Source organism: Oryzias latipes, chromosome 17, assembly GCF_002234675.1.
Source record: "Oryzias latipes chromosome 17, ASM223467v1".
Classification (NCBI taxonomy): Eukaryota; Metazoa; Chordata; class Actinopteri; order Beloniformes; family Adrianichthyidae; genus Oryzias; species Oryzias latipes.
In genome coordinates this window covers 31132351-31148826 of record NC_019875.2, presented here as the reverse complement: position 1 = coordinate 31148826, position 16476 = coordinate 31132351, and the positions used below count along the sequence as shown (strand labels likewise).

General features: G+C 48.0%; 1 protein-coding gene across 3 annotated transcripts in view; it reads left to right on the top strand.

Annotated features, from left to right (window-relative positions):
- The first annotated feature begins 2582 nt into the window (after window positions 1-2582).
- The window catches only part of LOC105357770 (netrin-G1), a 50432-nt gene continuing 36538 nt past the window's right edge, over window positions 2583-16476 (top strand). For 2 of the 3 annotated variants that reach the window (XM_020700187.2, XM_020700186.2), the window contains exons 1-2: window positions 2714-3466; window positions 6736-7191. In XM_020700187.2, the coding sequence (XP_020555846.1) occupies window positions 6946-7191 (246 nt within the window). In that variant the 5' untranslated portion in view covers window positions 2714-3466; window positions 6736-6945. The other variant, XM_023965377.1, reaches the window with a different exon arrangement.

Genomic DNA, 16476 nt, shown 5'->3' with positions numbered 1-16476 from the left:
GAGGCTTCAGGCCTGCATCGTCACACAAACCAAAGGTTTTCAGCGTCAGGAGAGTTGAAGGAGGTGACGGCTACACGTCTCCTGAGATCTTTCTGGACAGGAAAAGGAAAAGCTATGGGTATCCTTTCAAAGTAAAGGTATTTAATATTGACAGCCCATAATACTGTAAGCCCTAATAGTTAGAATCTCGTCAGAAGAAAGACTTTGGAACAAATTGAATGAACTTGCTGCCTCCATGCTGCTTCACCTTGCTCCACATCTGGAGAAAAGCAGATCAATACACTGAGAAAACCTTTCACAGAGATAGAAATGATTCTAGAAATAGAAAAAGTAGAAGCAACAAGCCTCAAGCTGGAATCTGAAAGGTGTTCCTATCTTTACCAGTTGAATCTGCTTTCTGTAAAGTCCTTTATTCTTGGGCTGCTAACACATGCAGAGATACAGAGTCCCCCCACCCATCCCCACCCCATCCCAGGGGTCACCACTGGGGTCACAGCTGATTAAAGCTGTGGCAGGTGGACTCCACTTTCAAACCATCCACAGACCCCTGGAGCAGAATCAAAGAGCGAGCCTGCGTTTCTGTCAGCTGCGGGGGGGGGCCTTCTGCGCTGTGAATGAAGGAATCTTTCAGCTGCTGCTCCGTTCACCTTCATTTGACCCTGAGGGGCTTTCATGTCATCACTTCTGAGGTTCTTCATGGGTTCCAACGGCAGGTCGGAAGGATCAATCCAAAACCAAGAAGCCCCCCCCCACGCCCCCCCAGCTCCAAGGAGAGGACAGGCTTGTTTCCATTCAGCTGCAGTCTCCCCCCAAATCTGCCTTTATCAGAACAGAAATGGCTTTGTCACTTTCTAATAGGATGACGGGGCTTCGGCTGCATGTTAATGGGAAAAAAATCAATGCGGGGGTGTGGAGGACGGGGGGGGCTGAACTCAGAGGTTTGGAAGTTTCTCACTGTGTTTCATCTGGAAATGAGACTTAAGAACGATGTTAAATATACTGCAGGGGGGGGGGGGGGGGGGTTGTTATTAATTTCAGATGAACTCATGTTTGAACTCTGTTTTCCAGATTTCTGTTGATGATTTCGTTTCTACTCAATCCTGACGTTTTTTCCATCCACGTGTTCGAGAGCTGACCGCTGACCGCGGAGTGGTCGTCTGGAGTGGCAGAGAAGTATGTCAGAGTAGTTCAGGACATGTATGAGAGAAGTATGACGGTGGTGAGATGTGCTGTAGGTCAGACAGAGGAGTTCAAGGTGGAGGTGGGACTACACCAAGGATCAGCTTTGAGTCCTTTTTTGTTTGCTATGCTGATGGACAGGCTGACAGATGAGGTAAGACAGGAATCTCCCTGGACAATGATGTTTGCGGATGACATTGTAATTTGCAGTGAGAGTAGAGAGCAGGTGGAGGAACAGCTAGAGAGGTGGAGGTTTGCTCTGGAAAGAAGAGGCATGAAGGTCAGTCGTAGTAAGACAGAATACATGTGTCTGAACGAGAGGGATCAAGGTAGAAGCGTTAGGTTACAGGGGACTGAGGTGAAGAAGGTGCAGGAGTTTAAGTACTTGGGGTCAACAGTTCAGTGTGATGGGGAGTGTGGAAAAGAGGTGAAGAGGCGAGTGCAGGCAGGTTGGAGCGGGTGGAGGAAAGTGTCAGGAGTGTTGTGTGACAGAAGAGTGCCAGCAAGACTCAAAGGAAAGGTGTACAAGACAGTGGTGAGACCAGCTCTGCTCTATGGGTTAGAGACGGTAGCAGTGAGACAGAGACAAGAGGCTGAGATGGAGGTAGCGGAGATGAAGATGTTGAGGTTCTCCTTAGGAGTGACCAGGTTAGACAGGATAAGGAACGAGTACATCAGAGGGACGGCTCATGTTGCCTGTGTTAGCGACAAAGTCAGAGAAGCCAGACTGAGATGGTTTGGACATGTTCAGAGGAGGGATAGTGGATATATTGGTAGAAGGATGTTGGAGATGGAGCTGCCTGGCAGGAGGGCAAGAGGACGGCCAAAGAGGAGATACATGGATGTCTTAACAGAGGACATGAAGTTGGCTAATGTTAGGGTAGAAGATGTCCATGATAGAGTGAGGTGGAAAAGGATGATTCGCTGTGGCGACCCCTGATGGGAAAAGCCGAAAGAGAAAGGAGTGTTCGAGAGCTGTCCTTGGTCCTGATTTCAAAGTCTGTTCAAACATTTCACACACCGAGGAGCCAGACAGCTTTCCCTCTAAACCCTCAATGCAGCCTTGGACGCACTTGAATCACGCGCAGAAATGCTGCGGAAAAAGCGAATATCCATCACTTTCTGTGCTGCTCTCATGCACGGAAATACGCGCGACAAATATCAGCCTTTCAGGAATTACTGTGTGATGGTCAGTTCTCGGACTGCTGTGACCCCCCGCCCCCCTCTCTGGGTGACATTCACCGGGCACGGTGCCGTTACCGTGTAATCGGTAACAGTTGGCGTTAAAGCGCCATTAAAATGCGAACTTAAGGCGAACTGTCAGCGTGGTTTCTCGCCGCGCGCTGCCCGGCGCCCCGTGGCGGGAGGGGGGGGGGGGGGGGGGGGCATTAGTGACTCCAGCTGTGAGCTTTGCACGCGCACCTGAACTAAGGTTATTCTTTCAGCTCCGCTCTTCCACATGAAAAGTCCGTTTTCCCGCCTCCAGGTGGGTCCGCAGGTGAAGTTCATCTCCGTCTCCACAGGTGAGTCTCCGTTTTAACCGCGTTTCCATTCATAGAACCGGATTCTCTGCTCTGCATCCTGGTCCGTTACGCAGTTTTGGAACGGACTTTGTTCTGGACTCTGTCGTGGAAACTTCTCCTCCAAATGACGAAGAAGAGGAAAGCTGGCGCCTTCCCGAAACACCAGAACCGGCTCGGTCCACATTCAAGAATCGAGCTTCCCCAGCACAGAGTCACGGAGTGAAGCAGAGTCAGCAGCTAGTGTTATCTTTAGGACCCGGCGGAGCGCGCGCGCGCGCGTGGAGCTGGACATGTGGCTCCATTTCATCCAGACTGCTCCTCTCTCTTCTCCTCATTCGGAGACAGCTCGACTGGCGGAAGAAATCCCGCAAACTTGTCCCATCCTGCGCTATCAGCGGCTGTCCTGCGGGACCATATTACGCGCAGATGGACTTCAACATCGTGGGACTGATCTTTTGTGCGCCATTCCGATGAAGGTACCGCGGGGACGCGCTCCGTAGATCCCGCCGGTCATCGCGTCCACCATCCGTATCAAAAAAACGGATATCTTGGCGACTTCTCAAAGTTCTGGAGAAGTTCGGGAAACGAAGAGGAATCCATAGAGAGGACGATGTGGTTCGGGTTCTGCGCCCGTGACAATTTTACCGATTATCTCCGTGAAAACCAGAGTCAGCGTCACCGTGACACCGGAGTCCCGCCGTTCGGTTCGGGCTGTGAAAAAACTTGTTGACTGGGCATCTCGTCTTCGTTTGAGGAACTTTGATGTAAGTATTGTTTTGGTCTTTTGGCGCGCTCACGGGTTGTCTCGCGGCCAAAGCGCGCGCGGGATCATTTCAAACAGAGCCGAGTTCTGTTCCCGGCGCAGCGGGAAGAGGCTGCAGTGACAGAATGAGCTTCTGGGAGAAACAAAAGCTGAATCCGTTTAAGTTTCCCTCATTGAGGAATTTCACTGAACGAGGGAAAATCCTTGTTTGGGAAGATTTGGGAGGTCATGAACCGTGGTGGAGCTTTGGCTCTAAAAACGCCTTTGGGGTTGAAGGTCTTCTTCCTCTGACCTTTTTATGCAACAGGTGCGAAATCCCATCCCACCTTTCCTCGAATCCCACTAAAAGCCAAAGAAAAGTGTCAGACTGGAGTGAAGCATTTGGACATAGACCACACGCCGCCAGCTTTGGACTCAGATTTCTGTGACATGTCCAAGAATTGAAGGAGCTTGCATCATGCTGCGCTGCTCTGCATGCTTGATGAGGAGGAGAAACTTCCACGGACACGACAGTCACGCAGAGGGCTGTTCAGCTGCTTCTGCCGCGCGTGGGGAGCGTTTCAGAAGATCCAACAGTCTTTATGTGAAAACAAAGCCAAATATTGGATGGAATACAGATAAACGTTTAAAAGAGAAAAGATAGCGCGTGCTCTCCAAAAAGGAAGCTTCTGTTCTTCACATGAATTCCTCTGAGACTCAGCAGGGAAGGGACGGAGTCTTTGCTTTGAGACCATTAAACCCGGTTTAGTTGCCAGGAACCAGCAGCATCATTTTGAAAGGATCAGAAGTTTTAAAGTCTTAAAGGAGAAGTTTAGCTGTTTTCAAATGATGGTCAGAACAGGATAAAGGGAAAGTATGTGTCCCAAATGTAAAGAGGAAACCAGTTTTTGTCTGAGCTCTGTCCCAAAGAGCTGTTTGCGTTTCAGAACCGCGGACAGCTCCCTGCCTTTGAAATGAGAATCAGAAAATCAAAGCCAGAGATGAAAAACCCCCAAAGAACTCTCAAAATGAATGAAGCACATCAGCAGTGATGACGTGGTCGTCCATCCTCTCACCTAATTATTAATCACAGTCTGACCTCATGTCATCACATCACTACATGGAGAACCCTGAATTCTAAAAACAGACATTCATCAGGCGTACAGGTGTTTGCAGCAGAGTGCAGATAAACTCTCTAAGTATTGATGAATTCAATACAAAACTTTCACAGTAATTCAGTTTGCTGTCCCTCATGCAAGAACAGGGCCGGACTTTTTAAAATAGGTGAAGTGACCTCCACTCACTGGTGCCTGATGGTCGTCATGAACCATGGAGGCGATGGATTCTCGTTAACGCTCGTATCAGTCATGAACTTGAAAAATGAGAGCGGGGGCTTTTCTGCAACAGGCTCTCTTTCAAACGGCTGTAATTTGATTCACGCGTTCCGTGAAAGAAATGCCATCTTCAGCATCGGCACATGGAGCTGCATTTTCAGATTTGTAATTGGCTTCCAGCTGGAGTTTTTCTGATTGACGCCGGCGCCTTCTTTCTTTTCCTTTCCCCACTTTCTTCCTCCAGCAGAGCTCTATCAGCTGAGCCTGCCGTCCACACCTCCAGACAGGAGCATCTTTGAAGGCTCTGCCAGGTGTGGACAGCAGCGCAGACACTTTCCCGCCTCAGATGGACATGGACTTTTATTGCATCTGGAGTGTATTCAAGCCTGTGGCTGAAAATGGTCATCATGAGCGGGGGAGGGGATTATTTCCTTTTACTATTTAAATGGACGTGGTTAGACAGAATGACCAGATTTGTTTATCGATTTCAACCACTTCCATGTGTTTACAGACGCTTCTATCGACATCATTCATTATGAACTGCTGTTGTCACACTTTTTTATTTGCTGATGATAAAAAATCTCCAGGTTTGTGTCCCGCAAAAGCTCCCACGGCTTCAGGCGAAGAGTGGATGGTTGAACTGCATCAGAAACCTGTGATCACATGGGTATGAAAGGCCTTATCTCCATGTGTGCTGCTCAGGTGACCAAATGTGAGGCTTTTAAGCTGCCAGGTGAACAATACCTGTCAGCACGAAGCCTCTCTGTCACACAAATTATGCAAACATGAAGTAAAAGACGTTTATATTTGTTCTGACGGTGATATTGGAGGAAGGTGAAATGAAAAGAAATGGTCTCACAGCTTTCATGGTAACATGATCATCTCAGCTCATCTTCCCACAGCAGAGAAGAACTCTGCTTCTTTTTAAAGAGTAGAAAGGAGTGAAGATGGAGGCAGCCATGTTGACGTCATTCAACACTGATGGCTGCTGGACTCCATCATCCGGTGACTTTCACTCCTGACTGATGGCTCCAGGTAGCCGTGAGAAGCACACAAACCTGCTGCTGCTTTGACTCTGACGGCCAAAAATGTACTTTGAGAAAATGAAAAACAACTGCAGCTCTGAAGGACGTGAGGAGTCTAAAGAATCGCTTTGACTTCAAACATGGACAGGGGCTTCTTTCATAGACGATTGAGTGAACTTAAACTGTATGCAGTGATTCTGGGAGATTATTATGAAGGAACACATGAAACTTAACAGTTTGGTGGTTCTGGATAGGGGCCTAATCCAAAACAACCCCAAAGTGGTATTTTGATCCGTTCACGCATCTCTGAGTATTCCTTTAAAAACTTGCTCTCTGAGCACCAGCCCCTCCCAATCCATGAAAACAAGTAGTTTGTCGCATTGTGACATCACAAAGTGAGGAACCGCCCCTTACAGGAAGAGTCTGCCCTGTTAGCCCCGCCCCCAATCTAACTGACACGCCCACTTTCTCAGTGGAGCTAGCGGTGATGGGCTAAACTCTTTCATTTTTCTCTGCGCAATCTCCACATCTATCTTTGCAAAAGTTCGGATGTTTGTTTGTTTTCGTGGAGAAATGCAGACACGCCGCTAAAGCCGACTCTAGGATGATGTCATCAAATGGGCGGACCCCACAAGGAGAGAAAGGCGGAGCTTCAGAGATGGAGTCGTCTTACTTCCGGGTTGGAAAATGAGCTGTGAAAGTAACTCATATTTCAAAAAATAAAGTTCTTAAGTGTGCCAAAGGTGATATATCATCATATATATGGATAGTTTACTCTGAAAGGTGTCACAACAGAATCCTATAAACCCTTTAAAACAACAGGCTGGGAATTCTGACTTAGACAAACGTCATTCCACCTTTGTAGGTGTGACGTGTGTTGCTTGTGTGTTGATCATTGTGTTGACCTGATCTGTGTCTCCTCCCTCCTTCAGAGCGCTCACTGTGACCGCTGTGATGGGAATGAAGCCCACTGAAATGAAGGGAACCTCATCTGCTGGAAGCTGCTGAAGCTGAGGATGCTGCCTGTGTGTCTGGACTCCTCATCGACTCCTCAAACCTGCAGTTAGTTTAGAGGATTAACCGCCCTCCCACGTCTGTGAAGAAACGGAGCTACTCTGAGCGTGTCCCGCAGCAGAGACACCATGCTTTGGTGGACCTGGTTTGTCCTGCAGCTGCTGTGCTCCACAGTCATTCGGGGGCTGCAGCATTATCAGACGGCGTGGGGACACTACGACGTGTGCAAGTCTCAGATCTATACGGAGGAGGGCCTAGCTTGGGACTACATGGCCTGTCAGCCAGAAGCTACAGACATGACAAAGTACCTGCGCGTGACCCTTGACCCTCCAGACATCACGTGTGGAGATCCGCCAGAAATGTACTGCGCTTTGGTGAGTGGTTTTTGCTGTGATGGAGACAAATGAGGCATCATGAAGGGTCTGACTGTGAGCTGTTTCAGGGAGGAGAGCTCTCAAGGCTCTGCAGAACAAACGTGCTCACGGTGCAGAGCCAGAAACTGCAGAAGTCTTTAAACACCAAAGAAATATGGGAATAAAAACACAGAACTGTGCAGAATCTTTCTTATGACTTCCACAGAAAAAAGCAAAGCAGTGCATGAACTCCAACAGCCGAGAGCGAGGATTTCACTTTGACAAACAGAAACGCATAAACAGTGGATGCCTGTTTTCTGCTGAGATCAGCACATTGGTCTCGGCTTAGTGGCCTTGTGGTAGAGTGTCTGCCCTGTGACTGGATGGTCGTGAGTCCAAATCCAGGCCAAATCATACCAAAGACTCTAAAAATGGGACCCAGTGCCTCCCTGCTTGTTATTCAGCATCAAGGGGTTGGATTGGGGGGTCAAGCCACCAAATGGTTCCCGAGCGCGGCTGTGTCTGCAGCTCACCGCTCCTCCAGGGGAGGGGTCAAATGCGGAGAACCAATTTCACACACCTAGGTGTGTGACAGATAGAGTGACTTTAACTTTTTTTGATCATCCAAAAACCTTTTATTTTGTGACCGTAGGTCAGCTGCAGGTTTGTTAACCAGCAGCCAAAAGCACAAACTGAAGCCACATCCATCATCAGACGCCTAAATGACAGGGCTCTGTCTGTAAATGTGACTCGAGGCCGCACACTGAGCACACTCCGCTCTGGTGGGCCGATCGGCTCTGTGCTTCAGACGCCTTCACCGCTGATCATCAGCAGTTCAACCCCGGGTCGTGTTTGTGGAGAAAAGCACTCAAAGTGAAGCTGCAGGAGCTCAACGCTGCAAAGTGCTTCGTTAAAATGGTGCGCCTGCCACTGAGACCTCCCGCAAGTAAACATTTACCAATTAAGATGGGCGTCTTTAACAGGAAAGCTTTTATTCTCACAGCTCCAGATGGCATTGAGTCATTTTAATGCCCCTGTAGAATGATAAAAAGGAGCCTGTCTGCAGTCATGTGTGACACCTTTGTCAAAACACGCAGGCAAATCTTTAAAGGCTGCCAGTTTCCCCTCAACGTGCTGCAGCAACACGCATGCATCTCCTCTGCACGTTTATGCAAAACACCAGCATTTTATGACAGATCTTCTCATCATTCAGGTTTTTGATTCTATTCTGTAAAACTCACAGGAACAATGGACGATGTAGATGAACATTTAAGATAACAAACGTACAGAGGTGTGAGGCTAACAATAAATGCACATTAATCAGTTCATTTAACGTATAAAGCTCCAGTTCAAAACCAGCCGTTTCATGGAGAATTGAGATAAACTCAAACTGTATTCCATAGAAATCCCGTTAAAGTGAGCAAGTTACTTTTGTCTGTTCTTCTTCACATGTTTCACTGTGTTGGGTGTGTGTGTGGGTAGTGCTTGTGATTTATCATTATTTATTTAAAATGAACATTTTTATTCTGTTTTTATTCTTAAGTTCTTTTTTCCTGTTTATAAATAAAGTTTGATTGGAACTGTTACAAATGCTGAGGTACAGCCCCCCCTGGAAGGCATGAATAATAGAATTTATACACAATTTGTGTAGAAACACACAGATATGAAAACGAAGTTCAACTGTAAATAGAACCAGTGATTCTAGTTCCAGCAGCTTCTTTGTCAACAGGTTAAAAGTTTTAATTTTTCACACTTTCTGTCTGCAGTGACAGCTCATCTGAACATACTACTGAATGCATGCATAAAACTGAGTGGGTGGGGTCCCTCTGGGTGGATCTGGACCAACACGACAGAACACGCAGAACACGATACGCAGAACACGACACGCAGAACACGACATGTAAAACACGACACACAGAACACCACATGCAGAACACAACACACAGAACACGACACGCAGAACACGACATGTAAAACACGACACACAGAACACCACATGCAGAACACAACACGCAGAACACGACACGCAGAACACGACATGCAGAACACGACACGCAGAACACGACACACAGAACACGACACACAGAACACGATACGCAGAACACGACACGCAGAACACAACATGCAGAACACGACACGCAGAACACAACACGCAGAACACGACACGCAGAACACGACACGCAGAACACGACATGCAGAACACGACACGCAGAACACGACACACAGAACACGACACACAGAACACGATACGCAGAACACGACACGCAGAACACAACATGCAGAACACGACACGCAGAACACAACACGCAGAACACGACACGCAGAACACAACACGCAGAACACGACACGCAGAACACGACACGCAAAACACGACATGCAGAACACGACATGCAGAACACAACACGCAGAACACGACACGCAGAACACGACACGCAGAACACGACATGCAGAACACGACACGCAGAACACAACACGCAGAACACGACACGCAGAACACAACACGCAGAACACGACACGCAGAACACGACACGCAGAACACGACACGCAGAACACGACATGCAGAACACGACATGCAGAACACGACACGCAGAACACGACACGCAGAACACGACATGCAGAACACGACACGCAAAACACGACACACAGAACACGACACGCAGAACACGACACGCAGAACACAACACGCAGAACACGACACACAGAACACGACACACAGAACACCACATGCAGAACACAACACGCAGAACACGACATGCAGAACACGACACGCAGAACACGACACGCAGAACACGACACGCAGAACACGACACGCAGAACACGACATGCAGAACACGACACGCAGAACACAACACGCAGAACACGACACGCAGAACACGACACGCAGAACACGACACGCAGAACACGACACACAGAACACGACACACAGAACACGACACACAGAACACCACATGCAGAACACAACACGCAGAACACGACATGCAGAACACGACACGCAGAACACGACATGCAGAACACGACACGCAGAACACGACATGCAGAACACGACACGCAAAACACGACACACAGAACACGACACGCAGAACACGACACGCAGAACACGACACGCAGAACACGACACGCAAAACACGACACACAGAACACCACATGCAGAACACAACACGCAGAACACGACAAACAGAACACGACACGCAGAACACGACATGCAGAACACGACACGCAGAACACGACACACAGAACACAACACGCAGAACACGACACGCAGAACACAACACGCAGAACACGACACGCAGAACACGACACGCAAAACACGACATGCAGAACACGACATGCAGAACACAACACGCAGAACACGACACGCAGAACACGACACGCAGAACACGACATGCAGAACACGACACGCAGAACACGACACGCAGAACACGACACGCAAAACACGACATGCAGAACACGACATGCAGAACACAACACGCAGAACACGACACGCAGAACACGACACGCAGAACACGACATGCAGAACACGACACGCAGAACACAACACGCAGAACACGACACGCAGAACACAACACGCAGAACACGACACACAGAACACGATACGCAGAACACGACACGCAGAACACAACACACAGAACACAACACACAGAACACGATACGCAGAACACGACACGCAGAACACGACACGCAGAACACGACACAAAGAACACGACACGCAGAACACGACATGCAGAACCCATTTTGAGCGTCAGTAACTGGAACGTTCAGAAGGTCTCAACAGAGATCATTTGTTCTGCGTTCTTGACAGTCGGTGTCAATGTCAGACTTTTCCTGCATACGTGCAGATAAAGTCATAAAAATCCCGTTTCATTTACCTTAAAAGGATCTGATGGTCTGTCGCCCCGTCTTCTGTCATGAGACCCCCCCCATGCAAAAAACAAATTTAGCTTTCCAACCATGGACTGCACGTATGTCTCAGGCGGCTGAGATGTCAGACAGTTCAGAGGTCAAACTCAGAGCTGTCACTGCCCCTCTTTGATCTCTGCCCCCCCCTGGCAGCAGAGTCTCTCATCCATATATTTGTTTGGAGACGGGGAACAGTTGGAGCGTTTAACTCGTCGTCACCTCTGTGCCCTTGACTCTGCTCCGAACGGGCCGGGCCCAGCACATCATCACCACACCGCCAGGTACCGAGACACTGAGATGACATGCAACACGTCCCCCGACTCCAGGAGCGGGCAGACTCATCATTTCTGCTTTCACTCGCCTGCCATCCCCTTTGTCTCCTGGCTTTTTAATTTGGCCGTCCCGTGTTTTGTGTCAGACGGTGATGCCCGGCACCGGTGTCTTCTTGGAGCATGAGGGGGCTGCAGCCCCTGGCAGATGGAGATACGCAGACGTGGTTTCCTGAGGTCTGTGGCTGGCTCTTTCTTGGAGGGCTATAAATACAAAGACAGATAAACTGCATGTGACGATATTCTACACAACGTTCGGATTGTGATACAATAGAAAAGCTGTTGTTACAAACCCAGTCAGCAGCAACAAACCTGCAGATTTACTCTCCACCAATGAAACCTCAGTATTTTGTATCCTCAAACATGCTGCACTTCTTTCCTTAATTCTATTTAAGGGTATTAATTTTAAAAACTTCATTTCACATTTTATCAAAAATTACCCAAAAGGAGTCCCAACCTGCCGGATTTTCAGTGTTTTTCTAAGTGAAACAGTCAAATGCAGCAATGTGAGTACAGACGTGCTGTTACAGCTGTAACAGATGGGATTGAGATACTGTTACAGCTATAACAGATGGGATTGTGATACTGTTACAGCTGTTACAGATGGGATTGTGATACTGTTACAGCTGTAACAGATGGGATTGTGATACTGTTACAGCTGTAACAGATGGGATTGTGATACTGTTACAGCTGTAACAGATGGGATTGTGATACTGTTACAGCTGTAACAGATGGGATTGTGATACTGTTACAGCTGTAACAGATGGGATTGTGATACTGTTACAGCTGTAACAGATGGGATTGTGGTACTGTTACAGCTGTTACAGATGGGATTGTGATACTGTTACAGCTGTAACAGATGGGATTGTGATACTGTTACAGCTGTAACAGATGGGATTGTGATACTGTTACAGCTGTAACAGATGGGATTGTGATACTTTTACAGCTGTAACAGATGGGATTGTGATACTGTTACAGCTGTAACAGATGGGATTGTGATACTGTTACAGCTGTTACAGATGGGATTGTGATACTGTTACAGCTGTAACAGATGGGATTGTGATACTGTTACAGCTGTAACAGATGGGATTGTGATACTGTAACAGCTGTTACAGATGGGATTGTGATACTGTTACAGCTGTAACAGATGGGATTGTGATACTGTTACAGCTGTAACAGATGGGATTGTGATACTGTTACAGCTGTAACAGATGGGATTGTGATACTGTTACAGCTGTAACAGATGGGATTGTGATACTGTTACAGCTGTAACAGATGGGATTGTGATACTGTTACAGCTGTAACAGATGGGATTGTGATACTGTTACAGCTGTAACAGATGGGATTGTGATACTGTTACAGCTGTAACAGATGGGATTGTGATACTGTTACAGCTGTTACAGATGGGATTGTGATACTGTTACAGCTGTAACAGATGGGATTGTGATACTGTTATAGCTGTTACAGATTGGATTGTGATACTGTTACAGCTGTAACAGATGGGATTGTGATACTGTTACAGCTGTAGATGGGATTGTGATACTGTTACAGCTGTAACAGATGGGATTGTGATACTGTTACAGCTGTAACAGATGGGATTGTGATACTGTAACAGCTGTAACAGATGGGATTGTGATACTGTTACAGCTGTTACAGATGGGATTGTGATACTGTTACAGCTGTAACAGATGGGATTGTGATACTGTTACAGCTGTAACAGATGGGATTGTGATGCTGTTACTGCTGTAACAGATGGGATTGTGATACTGTTACAGCTGTAACAGATGGGATTGTGATACTGTTACAGCTGTAACAGATGGGATTGTGATACTGTTACAGCTGTAACAGATGGGATTGTGATACTGTTACAGCTGTAACAGATGGGATTGTGATACTGTTACAGCTGTAACAGATGGGATTGTGATACTGTTACTGTCATGGTGCCTCTGGCAGACTCCTCCCCCTCCAGCACTGTTTCACTCTTCTCCTGATTGCCACCAGCTGCTGTCACTCTCCTCATCATCACTTCTGCTCTTAAGGAGCTCCAGCGCCTCAAGCCGACGCCAGATCGTTAACCCTTACGGTGACTCGCCTGGTCTTGCTATGCTCTATCTTGTTTTGCTCACGTACCCAACCTAATTCCTATTCTCCTGCCTCAGGAAGCCACGTTACGAGTGACACCAGTCTGGGTCATCAGTTAAGCCGTTCCAGTGAACCGGAAGACTCCTCGCCGTACGCTGACCGCGTTAACACCTCCAGCCACGCCACAACACAAGCCATTTTCACATTCGGACCTCGCCGGGACCAAACCTCAGCCTCACACGGAGAATCAATAAACGATTACTCACCTGCCACTGACCTGTCTTTACTCTGGGTTCCAGCATCTGGGTTCGCTTAGCCTGAAGAATCATGACAGAACGATCTGGCCAGACTCCGGACCCAGCTGACCCAGAAGGACTCCGTGTCGCCGTGAATCTGCAAGGCATCGCTCTGGGTCATCAAGCCGACGCGTTGTCCCAAATTGCATCCGCCCAACAAGAGCTGTTTCGACGTCTAGACGGTTTGACACAAACTTTAACGGATCTAACTGGTCAAATGTCTACACCTTCACCCACAGCTACGCTCCCGGCTGCCAGCAACGCTTCCACTTCCGCTTCCGCTATGACCCCGGAAAACTTCCGCCTACAACCTGAGCCGTTCCTGGGTAATGTCGAAGCATGCGGCGGTTTCCTCCTACAGTGCCACCTACTGTTCCAGCAAGCCCCGAGGTACTATCAGTCAGATCATAGTAAAATTACATTAATTATAAACTCCCTACGCAATAAAGCTCTACAATGGGCTCAAGCATTTCTGGCTGTAAATCCTATCACCCACCTATCTTTCGACCATTTCATCAGGGAGTTCCGACTGGTATTCGATCAACCTAAAAAACAAGAGGAGGCCACCCGCAGGCTTTTAGCCCTGAAGCAGCGAAATCGATCGGTTAGTGACCATGTTATCGATTTCAGGATCCTGGCTGTAGAAGCAGGATGGTCAGATCCAGCGTTACGGGGAGTATTCTACCAATCGTTGAATGAATCCATCAAAGATCACCTATGTACGCAGCCCGAAACTCACTCTTTCGAGGAGCTCGTCACCGCGGCTCTCCGTTCTGACACCCGTTTACGAGAAAGACAACATGAAAGGCCCACTCAACCTCGTAAAAGCCCAGGTATGACTCACCACTCTCCGCTAACCCCCCCATCTGCCACACTTCATAGTGCTTCTGAAGAGCCCATGCAAATCGGCCATTCTAAGCTGTCTGCAGAAGAACGACAAAGACGGCGAGATGAGGGGGCCTGTTTCTACTGCGGACAGCAGGGACACCAAGTAAACCAGTGCACTGCTCGTTTAAACTCCAGAACCCCCCGCTAGAAGACAGGCCGCGGGGGGGTGTATCCATTACTACACATAAAGACTTTCTTATTGTTCCTGTCAAGCTCTGCCATTCGTCTAAGATCACCGACCTTCATGCTTTAATTGATTCTGGGGCTGAACACAGCCTAATCGACCATAGTTTGGTTTCACGTCTCTCGTTACCCACTGAAAGACTCGAAACCCCTATTAAAGCTGCCGGCTTAGGAGGACAACATCTCTCCTTAATTACTCACCACACTAAGCCTGTACTGCTTATCACCTCTGGAAATCATAGGGAGTTTACCCAGTTTTTCGTCACCCACACCCCTCAGAATCCCGTCGTGCTAGGTTACTCGTGGCTTCAACGTCATAATCCACAGTGTGATTGGGTTCATCACCGCATCTCTAATTGGAGTGAGTTTTGTCTAGCTAACTGTCTTCGGTCTGCTGTTCCTTCTATTTCAGCCCCCTCTCCTCCTAGTCCAGAGGAGATTGATCTCTCTAACGTACCTGACTGTTATCATGACTTAAGAGCCGTGTTCAGTAAATCCAAAGCCAGTTCTCTACCACCCCACAGACCATACGATTGCGCCATAAATTTGCTAGATGGAGCCACTCTTCCCAAGGGGAGATTATTTAATCTTTCTGGTCCTGAGAAAGCAGCTATGGAGAAGTACATCCATGAGGCACTTTCCTCGGGACACATCCGTCCATCGTCATCTCCCGTTGGTGCAGGGTTCTTCTTCGTAGAGAAGAAGGACAAGACCCTCAGGCCTTGTATTGACTACCGCGAGCTGAACCAAATCACTATTAAGGACAAATATTCTCTCCCTCTTATTAGCTCAGTCTTTGATTCCATACAGGAAGCTCGTATATTTTCCAAACTTGACCTCCGTAATGCCTACCACCTCGTTCGGGTCAAGGAGGGAGATGAATGGAAAACTGCCTTTAACACACCCTTAGGGCATTACGAGTATTTGGTCATGCCCTTCGGCCTGACCAATGCTCCTGCAGTTTTTCAGCGGTTGGTGAACGACGTTCTCAGAGATTTCATAAATAGATTTGTCTTTGTATATCTCGATGATATTCTAATTTACTCCAAAGATCCCACTCAACACATGAATCAGGTTCGGCTCGTGCTCCAGAGGTTGTCTGAAAATTACCTATTTGTGAAGGCAGAGAAATGTCAGTTTCACTCCTCCGTCATCCCATTCCTGGGTTACATTTTTGAGGCAGGCAGTATCCGGCCTGATCCTGCCAAAATTGAAGCTGTCTCCCAGTGGGATCCCCCTACATCTCGTAAAAAGTTGCAGCAGTTTCTCGGGTTTGCTAACTTCTACCGACGATTCATCAGGAACTACAGTGCTATCGCCGCGCCCCTCACACAACTCACATCCACCAGCAGACCTTTCCAGTGGAACCAAGCAGCCCAAAAGGCTTTCGACACTCTTAAAGGACTCTTCGTTTCAGCCCCCATCCTTATCCAACCCGATCCTACCAGACAATTCATCGTCGAGGTAGACGCTTCTGACTCTGGGGTAGGAGCTGTTCTATCCCAACGAGAAGAGAAGTCCGGCAAATTAAAACCTTGTGCCTTCTTCTCTAAGAAACTCTCCCCCGCGGAGCGGAACTATGATGTTGGGAATCGGGAACTTCTCGCAATTAAACTGGCTTTAGAGGAGTG